The 24,983-nt window shown below is 35.8% G+C and overlaps 1 protein-coding gene across 6 annotated transcripts in view; it reads left to right on the top strand.

Annotated features, from left to right (window-relative positions):
- The window catches only part of CCSER1 (coiled-coil serine rich protein 1), a 1,296,175-nt gene that overhangs the window by 549,626 nt on the left and 721,566 nt on the right, over positions 1 to 24,983 (top strand). For 5 of the 6 annotated variants that reach the window (XR_009503213.1, XM_059922414.1, XM_059922413.1 and 2 more), the window contains exon 8: positions 21,197 to 21,319. The exons of the other annotated variant lie outside the window; for it this stretch is intronic. Coding sequence is in view for 4 of the 5 variants with exons in the window: in XM_059922414.1 (XP_059778397.1) it covers positions 21,197 to 21,319 (123 nt within the window). In the remaining variant the exon portion in view is untranslated. The remainder of the gene's footprint in view (positions 1 to 21,196; positions 21,320 to 24,983) is intronic. 6 annotated transcript variants of the gene reach the window in all.

Below are 24,983 nucleotides of genomic sequence, written 5' to 3' on the forward strand. Positions count from 1 at the left end.
GATATTCCTTTATTAATCCAGTTTTCAGCGCTATTAAATTGTCAGTGATGTGTGAGGGAGTTTGGATTTGAGGGAATGAAATAGGAAATGAGAGATTTCCTTAAATGTTTACACATATTCATCAGTGCACTTATTTGAGTATATTTTCCAATGCTATTTTAATTTCCATTAAATTTGGAAACTTCATTTAAATGTCCATATTTGAATTAACTTATAGTCCTTAAAACCTTGTGGTTGACAATATCAAAGAATTATGGCTATAAAAATATTTTACTAAAGTCTTGATTATAAACACTGAGAGGAAAATTGAAATAACAACTACCAAACAATACTTTCTATATTATGTCTATATAGTATTATTTTATGTTAACATTTTTCCTTCTGGTTTTGTCAAGATAAATTTTGAATAAACATTGTATCTATTATTTAACTTTTGCAGACAGCATCACTGATGTATTATGAATATTCACTGGAAAGAAAAATAATAATTGTATATCCTGATAAATCAAGTAAAATTATTTTTAAATAAATTAAAATTACTTTTACATAAATTAAAGCCAAAACAAATTTTAATTTTTCTTAAAAGGTATGCAGTATCTCTCAGCCATAGTAGACCTCAAGGGGAAATAAAAATTAATGGAAATAATAAGCAAATACTTTCATGTCTCTTGCTAGCTTTATATTGCTGTTAAATCCTTCTCACACACTGTCCAAATGGTTTCAGTAAGGCATGTCCAAGATATAGAACTTGTCAACATTAATACATGCTAAAAATAATGGCATACACCCTCCCACCTCATCCACAGGTCACACATTCATTTTCTTCCTTAAATGCAAATCTCATTGAATTTCTTCATCTTTGCATAGGTTGCTGCCTTGGAGTTCTCCTAACTTTTTTGAGTTCTCCATGTGGTAATGAGAGAAAACTTTCGTTGTAAAAAGGTTTATTTTAGCATACTTTCAGAGCATTGGGCCTACTCTGCTTACTGTGGTCAAAAAGTCCCTTTGACATATTTAGTGGACAAAATTTACTCAGCATCTGTTAGAGACGCTCTTGGAAAACCAAATTCAAGGATCCACTGTTTATATCATTGAGTTAAAAAGAGCTCCAGAAAACTACAAGATACATAGATTTGGATGGTACTTCATAATTGCCAAAAGTGAGGATTTTCTAGGAAAAGCTTGAATTTAGAATACAGGTACAGAACATTGGAGGAAAGAATTCAGGTACACAATGTGAAAAGGTCTGGATTAATTTGTACATAAAAGACAGGATATTGAATTACTGCTAGCAAAATTCTAAAGCCAATAAAAGCCTTGAAATTTGGGGAAATAAAAACAACTTTCTGTGTGTTTCTTGAAAGAAAATGAATTTTAAGAAACTGAGTCATTATGACCTCAACCTTGGTTTGCGGACCCACTTAAGAGTGGATTGGCGTCACTGAAATATATGTTCTGTCTGCCGACAAGAGGCCAGGACAGATTTATTTGGAAACAGTTGATGTCAGCAATGTGCTCTGTTCCTCAATACCTGTTGGTCCCTAGTGTCTAGAAAACCTTGATGTGAGATAATAGCAGATGTGGCAGTCCTTGCTCTGCACACCAATATTAACAAGATTTCTTTTAACGTTTAATGCAGATGTCAGATATTGGAATTGGCTTGGGATTAACACTATATTTAAGATAATATCATTATTAATGATAATTTAAGCAGTTGATCTCATGTTTAGTACATAAGTGTTTATTTTTTATCTTAACATTACCATTTCATATACATTCTGGATCATATACACTTATTCTTTGTTGTTTTAAAATATAATCTCTTGCATTACTTCAGGATTTACCTATAAGTGTGAAGTATACTGCAACATTTTTTTTAAAATAAGAAATTAGTAATCAAGGTAAAATTCCAAGGCTGCGATTCATTATTAACATGCCCATTTGAGATGGACCATGAATATGAGAAGCTGTCAGAGGTGGACTCAGCATGAGTTTAGTTTATCTGGCAGTGACTTCCATCTGTTCTATCTTGGAATCATCTACTTAAATAACAAATGAATTTTGGAAGCTGAATCATATCAGCGGTAAAATAAAATGTGCAAGGAATTAAGTACAGTTAGTTCTGCCATACATCAAATAATTTAGAAATGATTGTATTTACTTTGGTAACTACACAAGGTTAAAGAATATTAGACCTAAAGTGTTTTATTAAGATATTGGACATCCTTTGTTTTAATTATACTATACGGGGGTATTAAATGGCCATGCTGACAGATGCAATACAGGGAGTGAAATAAGCAAATATTCTGTTCTGAGGTTTTTTGTATCACAGATTTAACATTTCTTCAGTGCAGTTTTCAAAGCACACATAAACAATTTGTCAGAGATTCTAATACCTGTAGTAACTCTGCTGGGCAAAATTGGCACATGGATGACACAAGTTAAAAGTTGGGATAGTCATTATGAATAAACAGAAAATTCTGTTTACCCTTGTCTACAGTAAAAGATATTCTTAATAGTTTAGGGAAGTGTATGAACATCACTTTATTTTTGTTGTTGTTATTCGCTTATTTTATTTTATTTTTAATTTATTTTTTTATTAGAGTATAGTTGCTTTACAACATTGTGTTAGGTTCTGCTGTACAGCAAAGTGAATCAGTTATACATATATTGAATACACATATCCCCTCTTTTTTAGATTTCCTTCCCATTTAGGTCACCACAGAGCATTGAGTAGAGTTCCCTGTGCTACACAGTAGGTTCTCATTAGTTATCTATTTTATACATAGTAGTTATGTATGTCAATCCCAATGTCCCAATTCATCCCACCTCCCCTTTCCCTCTTGGTAACCATACATCTGTTCTCTATGTCTGTGACTCTATTTCTGCTTTGCAAACAAGTTCATCTGTATCATATTTCTAGATTCCACATATAAGCAATATTTTATGGTATTTGTTTTTCTCTTTCTGACTCACTTCACTCCGTATGACAGTCTCTAGGTCCATCCACATCTCTGCAAATTGCACAGTTTTGTCCCTTTTTACGGCTGAGTAATATTCCATTGTATATATGTACCACATCTTTATCCACTCCTCTGTCGATGTACATTTAGGTTACTTCCATGTCCTGGCTATCGTAAATAGTGCTGCAATGAGCATTGGGGTGCATGCATCCTTTCGAATTATGGTTTTCTCCAGATGTGTGCCCAGGAGTGGGATTGCTGGGTCATATGGTAGCTCTATTTTTAGTTTTTTAAGGAATTTCTGTACTGTTCTCCATAGTGGCTATACCAATTTACATTCCCACCAACAATGCAAGAGGGTTCCCGTTTCTCCACATCCTCTCCAGCATTTATTGTGTGTAGATTTTTTGATGATGGCTATTCTGACCGGTGTGAGGTAATACCTCACTGTAGTTTTGATTTGCATTTCTCTAATAATTAGTGATGTTGAGCATCTTTTCTTGTGTTTTACTTTAAAACACATTCCAAAAGAGATCAGGAAGGGTGCAATGTGCTTTTGCAAATACTTAACTTTTATCCTCTTGGATACTGACTTATTCATAGCACAAGAAATTAGGAGGTAAACAATTGCCAGATGGATATTAGACTCTAATCAACAGCCTAATAGAATAATTTTGAAGATAGATGTAATTTGAATATTCTGAGTAATTATTGATATCGGATTTTCAGCTAAGGAAATTCTCTGTTTTCTTTTAAGTTTTTGCGTTATATTATCAGCAGTCAGCTTCTGTCTGTACTGGGACTTGCCCTTTTTCTCAGGTAATCTCTTTTACTCTAGTAAATCTGATAAGGAGCTCTTATCTCAGGAGATGTGACAAGCACTGATAATGTTGGCTAAACCTGTTATATTAGAATCTTATTGCATGTATTTCTTATTAAGAATAAAAATTCAAGTTCTTTTCTTCTTTCCCACATAACATCTGTGAACAATTTATGTTCTTCCTCACCAAGGGAAAAGAAAATCCCTTCTTATATATAAATATATATAGGAATCTGTTTCAACAACCTTTATTCCTTACAGACTCCACACAGGCAAACTTCTTTTTCCATGTCTCCAAGCTTTTTCCCTCCTTCTGTCTCCTTGGTGACCAAAGTTGACCTAGTGCAGAGAACCAGACCTATCACCTTCTGACTCACCCTCTCCCCAAAGGTACTGAAAAGCCTTGAGGAAATTCATACACTGAGTTAAAACTCTCAGTGGAAAACAAAAATGTGATTCATTTTAATCAAGTCAGAAAATAGACTTGTCCTCCATTCTCTATGTAATGCCAAACACCTGTGCTATCTTAGACTAGTCACTAGACTTAATGATGTGTGTGTTAGTCCAAGCTGCTTATTTTGACCCTAAAAAAAAAAAAGAATAAAAATTCATTTAAAGTAGTTAGGCCCTGCTTAACAAGAAAGTCTTTGGCAGCAGTATTTGAGCTGAAAGTTTTTAAAAAGCTGAGCAGAATTGTCAAAGAAGAATTAAGCTCCCTTTTCTCCCTTAAGTGTCTTTGCCAGACAATAGAAACTTTGGCAATAGAGCCAAGTAGGAAAATGGAGCTGTGCCAGCTGCTACACCATGTTAAAGAGAGATGGGTCATAATTTCTGGTAATGATGCCTACAGGAATAAAACCGACAGTGGTCTGTCCTCTTAACATTAGCTGTTTCTCTCCTTCTCTTTCTTGTTCTTTCCTGTGGGCCTTACTCACTTAGTGATAATAGTTCTACTATTATCATTTCTCACTATTTCTGTTATTTTCTTGAATGTAGTGAGTCATTCAGAGCAATCAACAAACATTTATTGAGTTCTTACTATGTGTAAGACCTTACATAAAGGTACTGGGGCAGAAATATTTTCTTCAGACTGTGTAAAGCTACAGAATATCATAATGCCGGTTGTAGTTCAACGTGGCCTGCAAAAATGTCAAGTATTTCAAAAGTTCAGAGATGCAGCTGAGGAAAGGGAAGTGACGTGAGGCAAAGGAGAAGTAAGCGCCAAGGTCTCAAGCTAGACCACGAAGGTCTAGAAATTGTAAATATTTAGTTGCGTGTTGCCCACGTGGCAAGGAAGAATTTGTTTGTTGTGAAGGACTTCACATGCTTTATAGAGAACTTCGACTACCTTCTACAAGCAGTGAGGTACAGGGAGCAAGCAAGAGTTGTGTCTTAGTCTGTTCAGGCTGCTCTAAGAAAATATCATAAACTAGGAAGCATATAAACAACAGAAATGTATTTATTTCTCACAGTTTGGGAGGCTAGGAAGTCCAAGATCAAAGCACTGGCAGATTCAATGTCTGGTGAGGGCCCACTTCCTAGACGCCTTCTTTTTGTCTTTACGTTGTAGCCCTCACATGGTAAAAGTAGCAAGGGAGCTGTCTGAGGCCTTTTTTATAAGGGCACTCAGCCCATTCCTGAGGGCTCTGACCTCATGGTTTAATCCACTCCCAAAGGCCCCACGTCCTAATATTATCACCTCGGCATGTTAAGATTTCAACATATAAAGGTTGGGGGACACACACATTCATACCATAGCAAGTTGAGCAAATTTTAAGATGCAAAATGAAGAAAATTTTATAATTCTTCTTGAGCTCGATTTCCACAGAATGGGCTCTGAACTTCATTCGAAATTTGACAATTCCTAGAAAATCAAATGGTACTAATCAAATACAAATGATAAGAAATAGGAAGGATTTTCATGTTATCCACTATTATTGATTGCCTTCATCTGTACATGCAGATGCAGATCTGTTCATCAAATAGGATGAAGATTGTCTATATCTATATTAAAATAATAGAGTTTATAGGTAGTCTAGGCTTTCATAAATATACACTAAAATATCCATATATTTATATTTACCTAATTGTTATATCTTAAAAAGTTTTAGTTAGTGTATTAGTTTCATTTTGTTCCTGTAACAATTTACCACAAACTTGATGCCTTTAAACAATTCTCATTTTAGTTTCATATAGTTCTGAAAGTCAGAGGTCAGAATTAGGTCTCCCTAGACTGGAATCAAAGTGTTTGCAGAGCTGAGTTTTTTCTGGAGACTCTGGGAGATAATCCATTTACTTACTTTTTTGAGCTACAAGAGTTTGCCTGCATTCCTTTGCCTCTTTCCATCTTTAAAACAATGGCCTATTAAGCCTTTCTTATGATGGATGCATCACTCTGATTCTGACTCTCTGTTTCTCCCTATGATATTTAAGGACCTTCATGAAATCACTAGGTCCACCAGATAACCCAGGAAAATCTCCCTATTTTAAAGTCAGGTGATTAGCTACCTTAATTTCATCTTCAGTCTTAATTCTCCTTTGCCATGGACATCATTGGAGGAAAAAAAGGGGCATTATTCTTCCTATCACAGTTAGTAATGACACATATGTAAGATCTGGGTCTTATTCCTGACACAGGAATCTTTGTTCATAATCGCTGTGCTGATTATTTAAATAATTAGAATGCACATTACTCTTTTCTGTCAATTGTTAATTGGTTATTATATTAATACAGAGTAAGGAATATCCACTGTGCTGAATTATAAAAGCTATTTCCTTTATCTTCAGTTTTCTGTCTGGCAAACGTCTAATCCTCACTTAATGTCCAATTAAATGCCACCCCCTCTGTGAAACTTCTTCCCCAAAGTCTCCACAATACTTTAATTTCACTTCTAATATAGAACTATAAAATTGTATTATAAATATACTTACAGTCTTCCCCAATAGATGCAGATTTTCATAAATACAGATATATTTTATATTCTTTATATTCCCTATTTCAGTGTCTAGTATAGAACTAGTATATAATATACTAATAGTAGATGAAAGAATGAATTGTTGTATGAATGAATGGTGAAAAAAGCTCAAGACCTAGTTTCTTTTCTAGTGTTTTATCATAATAAAATTGAAATACTCATTTTATTACATTAGCCATTGATAAGCTGATATATATAACAAAGCCTATCAAGCTATACAAGTAGCCTACCAAATTTTCTGTAGCTTATCCCTTTTTTTCCCTACAACTCTATAAACATAGCTGGACAAATCCTGGATACAAATTATCTGTATGAGACTAACTTCGTGCTAGGGAATTCAGTATTTAATTGCTCTTGTTATTTGTCAGTATCTCATCTTGTGGTCTGAAAATCTTGCTTCTGCTTTAGCAGGTATTTATGTAATAACCATTGCCTAAGAGATAACTGCATTCCTGCCAACAGCTGTTTGGATTTATAAATATTACCTTTCCTAAGATTATTCTATAGCCAAATGCTATATACATTTCAAGTTTCTCTAAATTGGAAATCCTAAAAGCTATCTACTTCTTTTGAGTATTAAACCTCAATACACATGATTATTGTCTCATTTTACAGATAAGGAAATTGAAGCTTAGAGCAGTTAAGAACCTGACTAGAGGTCACAGTGCTGGTAAATGGCTCAGCTGGAATTCCAACTCAGGTTTCTAAAATTCTAAAGACTGTAGCTTGAACTACTATACTACAGAAAGTCTACAGTGTTTTTATTTTAATTATGATTCTGCCTGATCATTGGTTTTATATAACTGAAGTGGATAAACACACAAATAGAGGCAGAGATAGAAGAAGAGACAGAAGAAGAGAAGATAAGAGAAGTGAAGAGAGGAAAAGAAAAGGGAATGAAAGAAAAGAAAAGAAAAAAAAAAGAAATAGTAAACATCCCTCCATTCCTCAGGCTTGACATTTATTGAGATCATAATTCTACTAAGATTATGTATTTCTTTTACTAACAGACCTAATAAGTTTAAGCCATCTTTGCAGTCCTGGAATAAAAGCCACCTGGAATATTGGTCAGTTTTCATAGATCCAAAGAATATAATTTGCTTTAGCTAGTTGAAACGGAAGTGATTTTATTATAGGATATTTGACAGTTTAAAGAATTTCTTGGAAAGTCATCAAACTGGGCTTAGATATGTAGGGACAAAATGCCAGGAGAGATTCCTGCCTGGAAGGGATAATCTATGCTGTCAGGTTGAGAGCAATAAAGGGAAAAAGGATGAGGATATGGGGTTTTCAACATTTTTTTTTTAACATCTTTATTGGAGTATAATTGCTTTACATTGTTGTGTTAGTTGCCGCTGTATAACAAAGTGAATCAGCTATACATACACATATCCCCCATATCCCCTCCCTCTTGCATCTCCCTCCCACCCTCCCTATTCCACCCTTCTAGGTGGTCACAAAGCACCAAGCTGATCTCCCTGTGCTATGTGGGTGCTTCCCACTAGCTAGCTGTTTTACATTTGATAGTGTATATATGTCAGTGCCACTCTCTCACTTCGTCTCGGCTTACCATTCCCTCTTCCCATGTCCTCAAGTCCAATCTCTACGTCTGCGCTTTTATTCCTGTCCTGCCCCTAGGTTCTTCAGAACCTTTTTTTTTTTTTTTTTAGATTCCATATATATGTGGTAGCATACGGTATTTGTTTTTCTCTTTCTGACTTACTTCACTCTGTATGACAGACTCTAGGTCCATCCACCTCACTACAAATAACTCAGTTTCGTTTCTTTTTATGGCTGAGTAATATTCCATTGTATATATGTGCCACATCTTCTTTATCCATTCATCTGTCCATGGAAACTTAGGTAGCTTCCATGTCCTGGCTATTGTAAATAGTGCTGCAATGAACATTGTGGTACATGACTCTTTTTGAATTATGGTTTCTCAGGGTATATGCCCAGTACTGGGATTGCTGGGTCATATGGTAGTTCTTTTTAGTTTTTTAAGGAACCTCCATACTGTTCTCCATAGTGGCTGTATCAATTTACATTCCCACCAACAGTGCAAGAGGGTTCCCTTATCTCCACACCCTCTCCAGCATTTACTGTTTGTAGATTTTTTGATGATGGCCATTCTGATTGGTGTGAGGTGATATCTCATTGTAGTTTTGATTTGCATTCCTCTAATGATTAGTGATGTTGAGCATCCTGTCATGTGTTTGTTAGCAATCTGTATATCTTCTTTAGAGAAAGGTCTATTTAGGTCTTCTGCCCATTTTTGGATTGGGTTGTTTGTTTTTTTGATATTGAACAGCATGAGTTGCTTGTATATTTTGGAGATCAATCCTTTGTCAGTTACTTTGTTTGCAAATATTTTCTCCCATTCTGAGGGTTGTCTTTTCATCTTGTTTATGGTTTCCTTTGCTGTGCAAAAGCTTTTAAGTTTCATTAGGTCCCATTTGTTTATTTTTGTTTTTATTTCCATTTCTCTAGGAGGTGGGTCAAAAGGATCTTGCTGTGATTTATGTCATAGAGTGTTCTGCCTATGTTTTCCTCTAAGAGTTTGATAGTGTCTGGCCTCACATTTAGGTCTTTAATCCATTTTGAGTTTATTTTTGTGTATGGTGTTAGGGAGTGCTCTAATTTCATTCTTTTACATGTAGCTATCCAGTTTTTCCAGCACCACTTACTGAAGAGGCTGTCTTTTCTCCATTGTATATTCTTGCCTCCTTTATCAAAGATAAGGTGACCATATGTGCGTGGGTTTATCCCTAGGCTTTCTATCCTGTTCTGTTGATCTACATTTCTGTTTTTGTGCCAGTACCATACTGTCTTGATTCCTGTAGCTTTGTAGTATAGTCTGAAGTCAGGGAGCCTGATTCCTCCAGCTTTGTTTTTCTTTCTCAAGATTGCTTTGGCCATTCGGGAGTCTTTTGTTTTTCCATACAAATTGTGAAATTTTTTGTTCTAGTTCTGTGAAAAATACCATTGGTAGTTTGATAGGGATTGCATTGACTCTGTAGATTGCTTTGGGTAGTAGAGTCATTTTCACAATGTTGATTCTTCCAAACCAAGAACATGGTATACCTCTCCATCTGATTTGTATCATCTTTAATTTTTTTCATCAGTGTCTTATTGTTTTCTGTGTACAGGTCTTTTGTCTCCTTAGGTAGGTTTATTCCTAGGTATTTTATTCTTTTTGTTGTAATGGTAAATGGGTGTGCTTCCTTAATTTCTCTTTCAGATTTTTTGTCATTAGTGTGTAGGAATGCAAGAGATTTCTGTGCATTAATTTTGTATCCTGCTACTTTACCAACTTCATTAATTAGCTCTAGTAGTTTTCTGGTAACATCTTTAGGATTTTCTATGTATAGTATCATGTCATCTGCAAACAGTGATAGTTCTACTTCTTCTTTTCCAATTTGCATTCCTTTTATTTCTTTTTCTTCTCTGATTACCATGGCTAAAACTTCCAAAACTATGTTGAATAATAGTGGTGAGAGTTGGCAACCTTGTCTTATTCCTGATCTTAGAGGAAATGTTTTGAGTTTTTCACTTTTGAAAACGATGTTGGCTGTGGGTTTGTCATATATGGCCTTTATTTTGTTGAGGTAAGTTCCCTCTATGCCTACTTTATGGAGAGATTTGTCATGAATGGGTGTTGAATTTTGTCAAAAGCTTTTTCTGCATTTGTTGAGATGATATATAGTTTTCATCCTTCAATTTGTTAATATAGTGTATCACATTGATTGATTTGCATATATTGAAGAATCCTTGCATTCCTGGGATAAACCCCACTTGATCATGGTCTATGATCCTCTTAATGTGCTGTTGGATTCTTTTTGCTAATATTTTGTTGAGGATTTTTTCATCTACATTCATCAGTGATATTTACCTGTAGTTTTCTTTTTTTGTAACATCTTTATCTGGTTTTGGTATCAGGGTGAAGGTGACCTAATAGAATGAGTTTGGGAGTGTTCCTCCCTCTGCTATATTATGGAAGAGTTTGAGAAGGATATGTGTTAGCTCTCCTCTAAATGTTTGATAGAATTTGCCTGTGAATCCATCTGGTTCTGGGCTTTTGTTTGTCGGAAGATTTTTAATCACAGTTTCCATTTCAGTGCTTATGATTGGTCTGTTTATATTTTCTATTTCTTCCTGGTTCACTTGCAGAAGGTTGTGCTTTTCTAAGAATTTGTCCATTTCTTCCAGGTTGTCCATTTTATTGGCATAGAGTTGCTTGTAGTAATCTCTCATGATCCTTTGTATTTCTGCAGTGTCAGTTGTTACTTCTCCTTTTTCATTTCTAATTCTGTTGATTTGAGTCTTCTCCCTTTTTTTCTTGATGAGTCTGGCTAATGGTTTATCAATTTTGTTTATCTTCTCAAAGAACCAGCTTTTACTTTTATTGATCTTTGCTATCATTTCCTTCATTTCTTTTTCATTTATTTCTGATCTGATATTTATGATTTCTTTCCTTTTGCTAACTTTGGGGGTTTTTGTTCTTCTTTCTCTGATTGCTTTAGGTGTAACGTTAGATTGTTTATTTGAGATGTTTCTTGTTTTTTGCAGTAGGATTGTATTGCTATAAACTTCCATCTTAGAACTGCTTTTGCTGCATCCCATAGGTTTTGGGTCATCATGATTTCATTGTCATTTGTTTCTAGGTATTTTTTGATTTCCTCTTTGATTTCTTCAGTGATCTCTTGGTTATTGAATAGTGTATTGTTTAGCCTACCTGTGTTTGTATTTTCACAGATTTTTTCCTGTCATTGATATCTAGTCTCATAGCGTTGTGGTTGGAAAAGATACTTGATATGATTTCAATTTTCTTAAATTTACCAAGGCTTGATTTGTGACCCAAGATATGTTTTATCCTGGAGAATGTTCCATGAGCACTTGAGAAGAAAGTGTATTCTGTTGTTTTTGGATGGAATGTCCTATAAATATCAGTTAAGTCCATCTTCTTTAATGTATCACTTAAAGTTTGTATGTCCTTATTTATTTTCATTTTGGATGATCTGTCCATTGGTGAAAGTGGGGTGTTAAAGTCCCCTACTATGATTGTGTTACTGTCGATTTCCCCTTTTATGGCTGTTAACATTTGCCTTATGTATTGAGGTGTTCCTATGTTGGGTGTATAAGTATTTACAATTGTTATATCTTCTTCTTGGATTGATCCCTTGATCATTATGTAATGCCCGTCTTTGTCTCTTGTAATAGTCTTTATTTTAAAGTCTATTTTGTCTGATATGAGAATTGCTCCTCCAGCTTTCTTTTGATTTCCATTTGCATGGAATATCTTTTTCCATCCCCTGACTTTCAGTCTGTATGTGTCCCTAGGTCTGAAGTGGTCTCTTGTAGACAGCATATATACGGGTGTTGTTTTTTGAATCCTTTCAGCCAGTCTATGTCTTTTGGGTGGAGCATTTAATCCATTTACATTTAAGGTAGTTATTGATATGTATGTTCCTATTACCATTTTCTTAATTGTTTTGGGTTTGTTTATGTAGGTCTTTTCCTTCTCTTGTGTTTCCTGCCTAGAGAAGTTCCTTTAGCATTTGTTGTTGAGCTTGTTTGGTGGTGCTGAATTCTCTTAGCTTTTGCTTGTCTGTAAAAGTTTTAATTTCTCCCTCGAATCTGAATAAGATCCTTGCTGGCTAGAGTAATCTTGGTTGTAGGTTTTTCCTTTTCAGCACTTTAATTATGTCCTGCCGCTCCCTTCTGGCTTGCAGAGTTTCTGCTGAAGGATCAGCTATTAACCTTATGGGGATTCCCTTGTATGTTATTTGTTGCTTTTCCCTTTCTGCTTTTAATATTTTTTCTTTGTATTTAATTTTTGATAGTTTGATTAATATGTGTCTTGGCATGTTTCTCCTTGGATTTATCCTGTATGTGACTCTCTGTGCTTCCTGGACTCGATTAACTATTTCCTTTCCCATATTAGGGAAGTTTTCAACTATAATCTCTTCAAATGTTTTCTCAGTTCCTTTCTTTTTCTCTTCTTCTTCGGAGACCCCTATAATTTGAATGTTGGTGTGTTTAATGTTGTCCCAGAGGTCTCTGAGACTGTCGTCAATTGTTTTCATTTTTTTTTTCTTTATTCTGTTCTGTTAGAGTTATTTCCACCATTTTATCTTCCAGGTCACTTATCCGTTCTTCTGCCTCAGTATTCTGCTATTGATCCCTTCTAGAGAATTTTTAATTTCATTTATTGTATTGTTCATCATTGTTTGTTTGCTCTTTAGTTCTTCTAGTTCCTTGTTAAACGTTTCTTGTATATTCTCTATTCTGTTTCTAAGATTTTGGATCATCTTTACTATCATTACTCTGAATTATTTTTCAGGTAGACTGCCTACTTCCTCTTCATTTGTTTGTTCTGGTGGGTTTTTTCCTTGCTCCTTCATCTGCTGTGTATTTCTCTGTCTTCTCATTTTGCTTAACTTACTGTGTTTGGAGTCTCCTTTTCGCAGGCTGCAGGTTCCTAGTTCCCATTGTTTTTGGTGTCTGCCCTCAGTTGGTAAGGTTGGTTCAGTGGGTTGTGTAGGCTTCCTGGTGGAGGGGACTAGTGCCTGTATTCTGGTGGATGAGGCTGGATCTTGTCTTTCTAGAGGGCAGGACCACATCCAGTGATGTATTTTGGGGTGTCTGTGAACTTAGTATGATCTTAGGCAGCCTCTCTGCTAATGGCTGGAGTTGTGTTCCTGTCTTGCTAGTTGTTTGGCACAGGGTGTCCAGCACTGTAGCTTGCTGGTCATTGAGTGGAGCTGGGTCTTAGCCTTGAGATGGAGATCTCTGGGAGAGCTCTCGCTGATTAATATTATGTGGGGCCAGGAGGTCTCTGATGGTCCAATGTCCTGAACTCGTCTCTCCCACCTCCGAGGCTCAGGCCTGACACCCGGCCGGAACACCAAGACGTTGTCAGCCACACAACTGGAGTGCCTTCAGAGTTGGAGAAGCTGGCCTGCAATGGCTGTCCTTCTGTGCTGCACATTAGAATCACCTGCTTCTTCCTTGTTTGGCCCCAAAGGCTGTGTTCCACAGAGAAAAACAGTAGCCTTGAAAACAGTCACAGCTCTGAGATGGCTTTTTTTTTCCTTTGTGCTTAGTCGGGTTCCACTTGCTCACAGGGACCTACGTGCAGAGGCCTCGCACCCAGCTCCTCCGACCAGATTTCCTAGTGCAGAATGGCTACTGCCAACACCTCAGCTCAGCCGGGCATGTGCACAAGTGGGGCGAAGGACACTGGGTTTTCAGGATTTAATATGTAGATTTTTTTTTTTTTTAAAGAATGAGAATTTGGGAATTGGTGGTCAGTGGTTGGTTTCAGGTATTTGTGGTTAGAGGGAATAAGGTTGTCTGAGAAGAGTAAGACAAGGTGATGAAAATAATATTTATCTAGTCATCCTAAATTTTTCTTTTCATTTTGAAATTCAATACATTATTTTATTTTTTTAAATCCTATTATTTTTACCTCCTGACCCCCTCATCCATTTCTCCTACCCCTGGCCTCTGGCAGCCATCAATCTGTTCTCGCATTAATATGGTTTTTTTTTTTTTTTTTTGATTCCACATACAAGAGAGATCTTATGGTATTTGTCTCTCTCTGTCTGACATTTCATTTAGCATAAGGCCCTGGAGGTTCATCGATGTTGTCACAGATGGCAATATTTCATTCTTTTTTATGGCTGAATAATATTCCAGTGTGTGTGTGTGTGTGTGTGTGCGCGTGCATGTGTATATAAGTATAAAACTCTTTTTTTTATCCATATCCATCAATGGACACATAGTTTGTTCCATATATTGGCTATTATAAATAGTGTTGCAATGAACATGGAGGTACCTATATCTTTTTGAGTTAGTGTTTTCTTTTTTTTCTCTTTTTTTGATAAATACCCAGAAGTGGAATTGTTGGATCATATGGTAGTTCTATTTTTAATTTTTTGAGGAATCTTCATACTGTTTTCCATAGTGGCTGCACCAATTTACTTTCCCACCAACAGTGCATGAGGGCTCCCTTTTCTTCACATCCTCACCAACACTTGTTATTTCTTGCCTTTTTTTGATAATAGCCATTCTAACAGATGTGAAGTGATATCCCATTATTGTTTTGATTTGCAATTCCCTGATGATTAATGATGTTGAGCACCTTTTTATGTACCTGTTGACCATCTGTATATCTTCTTTGGAAAAAATGTCTATTCATTTTAATTTAATCTACCTCTTTTCAGTAAGTACTCCCTTCCCCACTTTTGCCTGATGTTTCTTTAATTTATATATATATAAATATGTAATATATACAGTAATATATATTATATATATACTTTTTTTTTTTTTTCCTGAAGAGAATGAACCTCTATCTTCTGCTAGGGAAGGGAGGAGAAGTTGTCTGGCTGCATGGAATATTTTCAACCAATCCTCTGGTTGTCAGCTCCATTTTTAGTCCCACTTTCATAGGTACATAGCTTTGCTATGATCCCACAGTAAAAGTAGGGTTGTTTGGGGATTGGGGGTACACTACTGGCTCAGGTTTCAGGTTTCATGTGTCTATCTGCTTTCCAGTTTTCTTTTCCATCTGGTGTCTACTCTCAAAGTGCTTAGATTTTACAGTGGACTTTTTATCTTTAAATATACCGTTTTTTCCCCTAATTTCTGTTTTTTAAAAAAGTGTATATATAATTTATATAATGTGGAGTTTTTATATTTATTTTTAAAGAACTTTGAGGAATAAATCTATGTTAAAACCAGACTGAATACTCTAGACATGGTTATAAAATATAATAAACAATACACATTCAATTTTATATGCATATTGGTAAAGAGTAAGAGCCAATATCTACTTAGTTTGACAGGACCAAAAATGGCAGTTAGCATTATGAATTTTGTTTTAACTTCTTCTTTCCTTGTCACACAGATTATATTTATTAAGTGTTTAAGAATAAAGCCAGTTAAAGAATTTGGAATTGTCTCTTCTTTGAAATATGTCTTAATAAAGTGATTGTCTATTAGGAAAGCATCAGAACTTCATGAATAATCATTTCTGTTTTATGGGAAATATGCTGGAACTAACTTGTTTTAAGTCTACTTAATTTAGGGCATGCAAAGATTTGATAAAAGCTTCAGTGAAGTTCTGCAAAAACTGGTGCATAAAGTCAGAAGTATGTATATAGCAAGATTCATATGTTGTTCAAAATTGTCTCTAAGAAGTGAGTATAAAGTTCACAATAAAAAAGTGAGACAAATTTTCATAAGCCACATGGTGTAATGTCACTATTTGCAGTCTTATAAGTTAGTTTTAAAGCTTTAGTCACAAATACAGAATGAGATTTATTAAAGTACACAAAATTCTGTTCTTCATTGTATTCATGTTGTATAATTAGGTTATTAGCTACATAATTTAATACATTTTTACGTGGTAAAAACAGTTTAAGTGTTAGCAGCTGCCTCTAAAATAACTTTACACTTATTCAGATCTAAACTATCTAGTGACTTGAGTAAGTAATTATAATTTTGTCGTAACACTATGTAACATATGGTGTTTACATTCTTCTCAAGAGCTCCTTGAGGGGAGAAAAAAAATACAGAAACATCAATATAAATAGTGATTTAAGGAACCAATATGTACAAAGATTAATGGTAGCTAATAGGATATTAAATAGTTGTTAAAGTATTTGAATTTGTCTTATTGGATTATTGAGTTATGAGATTGTATTTTCAGTTGTTTGCTAGGTGCTAGCATCTTTACATAACATGTTCATTTTGAGTAATCTGCTTTCTAAATTGAGGTTTATGGTTTTTTAACTTTATCACAGAATTCATTTCAAGTAGTATATCCCTCTTTCTGAATAACAAAGCATTATTTTATGTCTGTGTTTATATTTTAGACTTCAACATGTATGAGGCAGATAACCCAGTATTTTTTCAATTAAAAAGTATAAGACATAACATTTCTTTTAAGATAATGTTAAAAGTTATAAACACAGTCAAAATTCTAGTATATTCAGGTTTGGTTTTAAAATAGACCGTATTCCAAATATTTGCTCAAAAGTTATCTGTTTAGAGTGTTACTCCTGCTAAACCATAAAGACTCTTTAAATCTATGGCTTATCTAAAAAATAACTATGGTACAAGCTTTAATTTCTCGAGCACTTCCAATGGGTTAAACAGACTTTAAGATGTTTTACATATATTTTTCTCAGGAAAAACTCCGTAAATTAGACTAGGCGTCTTTAACCTTATTTTCTATAAGAAGAAACTGAAACTAGAGTCTTTTTTAATATCCCCAGTATATCTCTAATAAATGGCAGAGCCAGAATGATTTCAAAACCCATTGTTTCAAGTACTATGCTATGCTATAAATTGTACTCTACACAATTGTCTGATTCTGTGTCATCTGTCTTAATTGAATGAAGACAGGGACTAGATCAGAGGACCTTTTATGACCACTCAAAGGATGTTTTGACTAGATAGATAATTCAGTATCACAGAGGAGCATATTATCATGATTGCTATTAACAAAACAATGATAATAAATACTTTAAAATAAATCTAATAGCATATAGTTCTTTTTCATTTGCAGTTAACTCCTCTGTTTCTGTGGAATAATTCATCAGACAATTTACCTTGGGATTTAAGAAACATACTGTCTTCTGAATTCACAGGAGAGGAGACTCTTTCCTCTCGAACCTTATCTAGATTGCTTCTAGGGGTTAGATAAATGTGGGCCTAAAGTATTGTGTTAATCTACGTTTGGATCAGCATAGGTAATATTTACATTTTTTTAAAAATATGATACTCTAATTTCTAGTGATTCATTTTTTTAAATATTAGGGGCAGTTTTTATCCTGGGAAGTGAAAGTTCTGATGCCTAATCTCAAGTGATATTAGCCAATTTGTAAATATTATATTGTCCTGGATCCCAATCCCCTTCCCTGCAGTCTTTTCTCTTCTCTGGATGCGCTCATTCCCTGGTTGATTTCATACTATCTATGGCCTGATGCCTCACAACTATTTTAACTCCATCCCAGACTTACCTGAGTTTCAGACTCATATATATAAATGCCTACTCAGTAGCTCCACTAGTATATCTATTAGGAATCTCCAAATTGATAAAACCATTCAAAATTTTTGATTATTATGCCATTATACCCACCTCACTGTCCTAAATCTATTTCTCTCTGGGTCTACAGATCTCCTTCACCATTTCAGTAAATGATTTTGTGAACTCCTTCATTGTTCCGGCCAAAGGAGAAAAAAAAATTTCATCTTTGACTCTATTCTTCTCATTTCTTCTCACACCCATTCCAACCATCAGCACGTCAGCTCTGCCTTGAATATATATGAGTATATTCCAAGTCTCTCCATTTCTTCCACTTATAATACCATCATCCTCATCACCTCTCACCCAGAGTGTGACGTGGTTTGTTACTGGCCTTCCTGTTTCTACACTTGTCTCCTCTATAATCCATTTTTCACAAGGATCCAGAGTTTTCTTTATAAAAGACAAGTTGTATTGTGTCATTCCCCTGCATAAAACACTTGAAGCATCCCATCAAACACAAGGTTAAAGTGAAATTAGTTGCCAAGGGCTGTAAGCCTTGTATCTTCTAGCCCGTGGTAGCTTTTCCCGATCTCATCTCTGATTTCTCTGACATGTCTTTTCTAGCTTTGGCCATGCTGACCTCATGTTGTTTCTTACACATAGCAAATTCTCTCCTTCCTCAGGACAGTTGTACTAACTTTTCGTTTGTCTCCATTCTTCGTTCTCCAGATTATCATACGACTCATTCCATCACTGCATTTAAGAATCTGTGCTGTGTCACAGTACATCAGAAAAGCCTACTCCAACTACCCTGCCTAAAATAACTGTCGTATTCCAGCTCCTTTTCCTGATTTATCTTACTTCGTGACATTGATTATTTTTCATAGTACAAAAACCCTTGTCACCTGACATGAAATTATATGTATGAATTTAAAACTAGTTTTGCTCAGTAGCATAGAAGGTTAGCATGGGCACAGACTTATTCACCATTGTTTTCCCAGCTCATTGCAACAGTGACTGGCACAGAATACCTATTTAATAAATATTTGTTAAATGAAAAAGCTATTATGTCATGTTGTGCTTTAACATGTTTCTATGTATATGCAGTACTCGTATACCTAAGTGTATATATGTGTGTGTGCATCTGATATGCAGAGAGGTAAGGATTTATTATCATTGTTTATGTTAATAGAAATCATGATAATATGCTCTCTTCTGATACTGAATTATCTAATCAAAGCGTCTTTTGAGTTATCATAAATTTAATCTGGTCCCTGTTTTCATCCAGTTAATACAGGTGATGTAGAATTAGCCAGACAATTGTGTATAGTTGAGGTAAAACCTGTATTCCCCCAAAATAGAAAGAATTGGGTGTTTTAATTTGAAGTAACCCAATGTGGTGAAGTTATTTAATACTCTGTCTCGTATATCCTTTTTTCCCTTAACTGCATCTGATCTTTTCCTGACTTGATAATCTTGGTAACATTTTTGGTACCTCATTTTAGTTAGAAATTGTGTTCAGCTGCAAATCAAAACAAAAACATAAAATAACAGTGACTGAAACCCTATTGTATTTATTCTTACACACAAAAAAGTCTGGAGGTAGCAGCCCAGAGGGGGTAAATAGGGCTGTTCCTGGAGGTCGTCGGGGACCCTGACTCCTGTTATTGTTCTGTCTTGCTTTGAGCATGTCCAACTTCTGTAATAAAGACCACTTTAGTCTAGTGGAGTTCTTGTTTTAAAGCAACGTTCCAAGTAGTAGCAGGGAGGAAATGGGGAAGGTGAAAAGTGACATACTTGTTAGTTGAGCCTCTTCATGTGAAGAGCCCCTCTGGAAATCCCACACAGTACTTCTGCTTATGTGTCATTGGCCAGACCTCACAACAAAAAAGGCTGGAGAAATGTAATCTTTTGATCAGATACATTACTATCCCCAAAACACTGGGGCTGTGTTACTAGGAAGAAGGGGGAGTGATTACTGATGGACAAATAACAGAATATTTTAAATACATCTCTGAGTTTCTTATAAAGTTTTTCTACTATTGTTACAGTTATTGGCATATGTTTATTTTTCCATATCTTCCTATACACTCCACCCCCATGTATCACATTATTGTGCTGTCTCTGTAATTTGCCACACTATTTAGCAGTGTATTTTACACAATAGTTAGTCAGTAAATACGTGTTACATTTGTATTCAAATGACAACCCATTAGCTTGATTTCATTAGCACCTTATTCTGGCAGATACTAAAAAGCAGGAGAAGCCTTGTCTTCTTGTGTTGTCAGCACTTCTACAGATATTTTAAAAACAAGAAAAATGAACACAATCTGTTTTTACTGTATTCTCACATAAATGGTCAAATTGCCTACTTAAATTTGAAAGAAAACCCAACTGAGGTATCAATACACTTTGATATTAGCAATGCAAACACTGTTAACTGAGACTTGTATTCAATAAAATAAACAAAAACTTGAACCTCGTAAAGTAATTTGTGAATAAAATGGCTATCAGTAACGGTAATGAAGTTAAGTACAGGGGAAAAAAAATTCCAACCATACCTGCTCCCTTGGCTAAATTACATGCAGTGTGGAACTTACATTTCTAAAATATGTTTCCCATTTTACTCAGAATATGTTTTGATTTTACCTAAAAACCAAGCTTTTAAAATACATAAGAAAATATTTAATATGAAAATATTTAATATTTAATTTTAAATGCCAAATATCATCTTCATGTTTTACATAACTTGTAATGATTTCATTAATGTAACATTTGTCTCTATATTCAACTCCTCTGCACAGAAATACAAGCAACTTTTCAACATTTTAAGGCATGATTCTTGAAGAATAACTTGCATCAAAATAATCAAGTTAAGTTTTTTAATTGAAGTTAGCTAGTATGGTCTTTTTTAGCATCTAAGTTTCTGAGCAGTCTATAGATTTGTTTTATGACATTACATTATGTAATATGTTCAATTATTCTTGATAGCTTTATGTCATGTGCTAAATAGCCTCTATTTTAAATTTTGAGGTACTTATGATACACACACATGGATTTTCTTACAATTTTTTTTAAAAGAATTGAAAAGTTTTGAAATTAATTATGTTCCCAGTTCTCATGTCAAAGTTTGAACTACTAGAGGACAAGAACCATATATATATATATGTGTGTGTTACCAAACTCAGGTTCGGCTGATCGCTGCTTGAAAGCCAGTACTTGAAAAACAGTTGTTGGTTGGAAAGGAAAGATTGCTTTATTCAGGAGGCCAGCAACCTGGGGAGAAGGCAGACTCATGTCCAAAAACCAATTCCCAAGATTCTGCTCGACCATGAAAGTTTTGAAAAGGAGAATCATTTGGACAGGCTGTCAGAGTCTTCTTGTTTTCCATTGTGTGCAGACTTTCTTCTCATTGGTTGGTGGTGAAGGAACAGGGACATATTCCAAGAATCTTGTGCTCAGCTTGAAGTCACCATCCTCTACCTGGGTGGGGGCCTTAGTTCCCCCGCAGAAGAACTCAAAGGTATTGTTATGTATATTCTTTGAGGAGGAACCAGGACCCTGCTTTATCTCTGCACTATTGTTTCTAGACTGCTTCTCCTTTGTTTCTACATTCCCTCCCTTCCCTGATTAGCAACTGTTTGAATCTGCTCTTTGGAACTCAGGAAGCTGAATAAGGCCTATTTCCTACAAACAAGAAACAAGAAAGGGGGACATAGAAAGGCTTTGTACCAAACAGGGTCCTGCTTAGTTTCATATATATATGTTTATGTCCTCTTTTAAATTTTCATTAAGTACTTATTGAATAAAAGTAATTCTTAAGTTTCATTAGGTACTTTCTGAAGCTATAGTAAAACTAGGTTAAAATGATAAAACGAGGAACACAGAGGACCCTGTATATATATGTTTTCCCACTGATATGAATATATTGTTTAAACTCAAAATAAATTTATGAAGACTCATCAGATTTAAACGCAGATTAAAACTAAGTAATTTGAGGGTAACCCTTTTTCTCTTCTCATCGTAAAAAAAATATTTTCCCTTTATAAAAATATTTATCATGTTTTGCTAGTATTTTGTCCCACTTTTAAAGTGGGATTGGGTAAAAAAAATAAAGCCCTTGTTCTAGGTAGTGCTCCAGGGTCTTGGTCACTTGATCCATGGAACCAAGGGAGCAGAAAAGTGCCAGATTAGAAGTGCACAAAGAATTTGTTGCAGGAAAAAAAGTGGGGCACGAGAGGATGGTCATGTCCTAGGTCTCAGACGAGTCCCTGGGACAGCTGCCAAGTGTGGGCTCTTGGCGTCGCACAGGAAAGCATTCAAGAACGAGCCATAGTAAAGTGAAAGAAGGTTTGTTCAGGGAGATACACACTCCATAGACAAAAGTGCAGACCATCTCAGAAGGCAAGAGTTGCCAGGGTACAGAGTTGTCAGTTTTTACAGGGGTGGGTAATTTCATAGGCTAATGAGTGGGATGATTATTCCAACTATTTTGGGGAAGGGGCGTGGATTTCTAGGAATTGGGCCACTGCCCACTTTTTGACCTTTTATGGTCAGGCTTGGAACTGTCATGGTGCCTGTGGGTGTGTCATTTAGCATGCTGATGTGTTACAATGAGCGTATAATGAGGCTCAAGGTCTAGGGGAAGTCAACTTGTCTGCCATCTTGGACCTAGTTGGTTCTAACCAGTTTATGTTGTATCCTCAATGGCTATGTTATTCTTTTAAAGGTTGTGCCCTGCCCCCTTTCTGTCTCAAATTCATGTCAAAGGAACTAATTGCAAGGGGACTCCAGCTACTCTAGGTACACAGGAAAGGGACTAGCTCTTGCACTTCTATTTCAGTTTTAACAGTGGTAAGCTAAGCCAGGGAGAGCATTAAAGAGGCCATGGAGTTTTCTCTTTGAAATTTTGATACTTCCTTCTATATTAAAATGTGGCATAAAGCATAAAATAGTCAAAGCTCAAAGTGGGAAGGAGGACTACTGAGCCCATGATAGTCCCCGTTTCTTGTATCAAGAATCAGCCCCTTTTTCTCCCATCAAGAAAAAAAGAACTGAATTATATTTTTGTAGTAAAAAAAATAGAGATGTAAAGTAAAAAAAAAAAAATTATAGTGCTTCTTATCTTTGATATGCTAGTGGGAAAAATTGCTTAGTAATTTAAAACATATTAGTAACAGAATAAAAAAATGTAAACCTTTTATATTAGGGAAAAAATAAATTGGCTATCATCTAATACACAAATATTTAAATGCACTGATAAGTGATAATTTCTCAAAAAAGCATCCAAATAGATTGAGTTGCATACATACAATTTAGATAGCAGTTATAAAATCTACCATGCACCTGATACTTAATTTTACTATTTCTCCAATAAACTATTTATTTATGATGCTATGGGAGACAACAACTATCCCTTTCCTTTATCTGTCTAAGCTCTTGACTAGAATCCCTATAACAGACACATTAAAGAGCAAAAAGCATACAAATATTATTTATTTAATCTAAGTTTTTCATGACACAGGGGCCTTCATGAGGAAGTGAAGACACAAAGAAACAGTTAAAACCGAGTGCTTTTATGCTAGGTCTGATGAAGAGTGGACAGTTGTGGAAAGATATGATAGGACAAAGAGTATGAGGTGAGTGTAGTAAAACGGCGGAACTGTAGCAAGGCTTGTTTGTTCAGATTCTCTCTGTGTCTCGTCTTCAGAGATGAAGAAGATGCTCTTTTCCCCCAGGTAAAGGAAGGGCACCTCTCACAGGAGGGTTTTATGACCTGCTTCAAGGGAAGGTCAGAAAGTCCTTCCTGCACATGCCACTTCTCAGATTCTTCAACTTGAAATATTTAATGTGCCGTTGTGCCATCTTTGGGGAGTAGTGTGTCCTGAACCCCTTCAATGCCAAACCAAACATGATTTTTAAGTATGTTTTCCAACATGCTCTCAATGATTTTACGTCATTTGTTCAGGTCAACAGATATGTATTCAGCCTTCCTAACCAGAGTGTCGTGCCAGACCCTGTAAAGCAGCGGTCCCCAGCCTTTTTGGCGCCTGGGACCGGGGGTGGGGGGAGGGGGGATGGTTTGGGGATGATTCAAGTGCATTGTATTTACTGTGCACTTTATTTCTATTATTATTACATTGTAATATATAATGAAATAATTCTACAACTCACCATAATGCAGGATCAGTGGGAGCCCTGAGCTTGTTTTCCTGTAACTAGATGGTCCCATCTGGGGGTGACGGGAGACAGTGACACCCGACGTGTGTTGCTTATGTCCAGTCTACTCTGTAATCTCGTTTCGGTTGCCGTCACTGCAGAAAACCCTGCTTCCAAAGATAGGATGTTGGAAATGGAAGCAGGCTCTTCAGTGCTTTTGTGGCAATCTCAGGATATTCCACCTTGACTTTAATCCAGAATGTATGGAGATTTGAAGTTGTCTCAGACATACTTTTAAGGCCACCGTCATTTGAGATCTCAAGCAGTTGATCCTCTTCTAGCCACGGACAAAGTCGATTCACCTGGCTTATTCACAAATGGGTCGCGGATCCATTCCTTCCCAGTTTGGGGGTCTTTTGTGGTTGGGAAGTAATGCTCAAACTCTTTTGAAAGCTGAGGTAGGTGATCCTGCACCAACTGCGAGAAAGAAGGCCCTGGCTCAGTCTCTTTCAAAATCTCTGCTAATGTCTGAAATATGTCAAAAATCCCAATGTTCACTCGTCACCCCCATAATTCCGGTTTGGCTTTGAATGTAACCACTTTCTCTATCGATTTGAATACAGTTGTCATTCTTCCCGGAAGTGACAAATTGAGTTCATTGAGCAGGTTGAATATGTCACACAGGTAAGCAAGTTTTGCGACCCATTCTCTGTCACTGAAATGTGCTGCCAGTGGTGACTGTTTTCTAAAAGAAATCTCTGGAGCGGCTCTTGTAACTCAAAAACTCTGGCCAGTGATCTACCTTTAGAAAGCCATCTCACTTCTGTGTATAAGAGAACACGTGTGTGCTCTGCGTCCGTCTCCTCACAGAGCTGCGCAGACGTGAGTTAAGGGCGTGTACTTTAATGTGGTTGATAATTTTAATCACATCCTGCAAAACGTTGTTAAGTTCAGGTGACATTTTTTGGCTAGCCAGCATTTCTCTATGGATGACACAGTGCATTGACTCACATTCAGAAACAACCTCT

The sequence above is a fragment of the Balaenoptera ricei genome, chromosome 5 (assembly GCF_028023285.1).
Source record: "Balaenoptera ricei isolate mBalRic1 chromosome 5, mBalRic1.hap2, whole genome shotgun sequence".
Classification (NCBI taxonomy): Eukaryota; Metazoa; Chordata; class Mammalia; order Artiodactyla; family Balaenopteridae; genus Balaenoptera; species Balaenoptera ricei.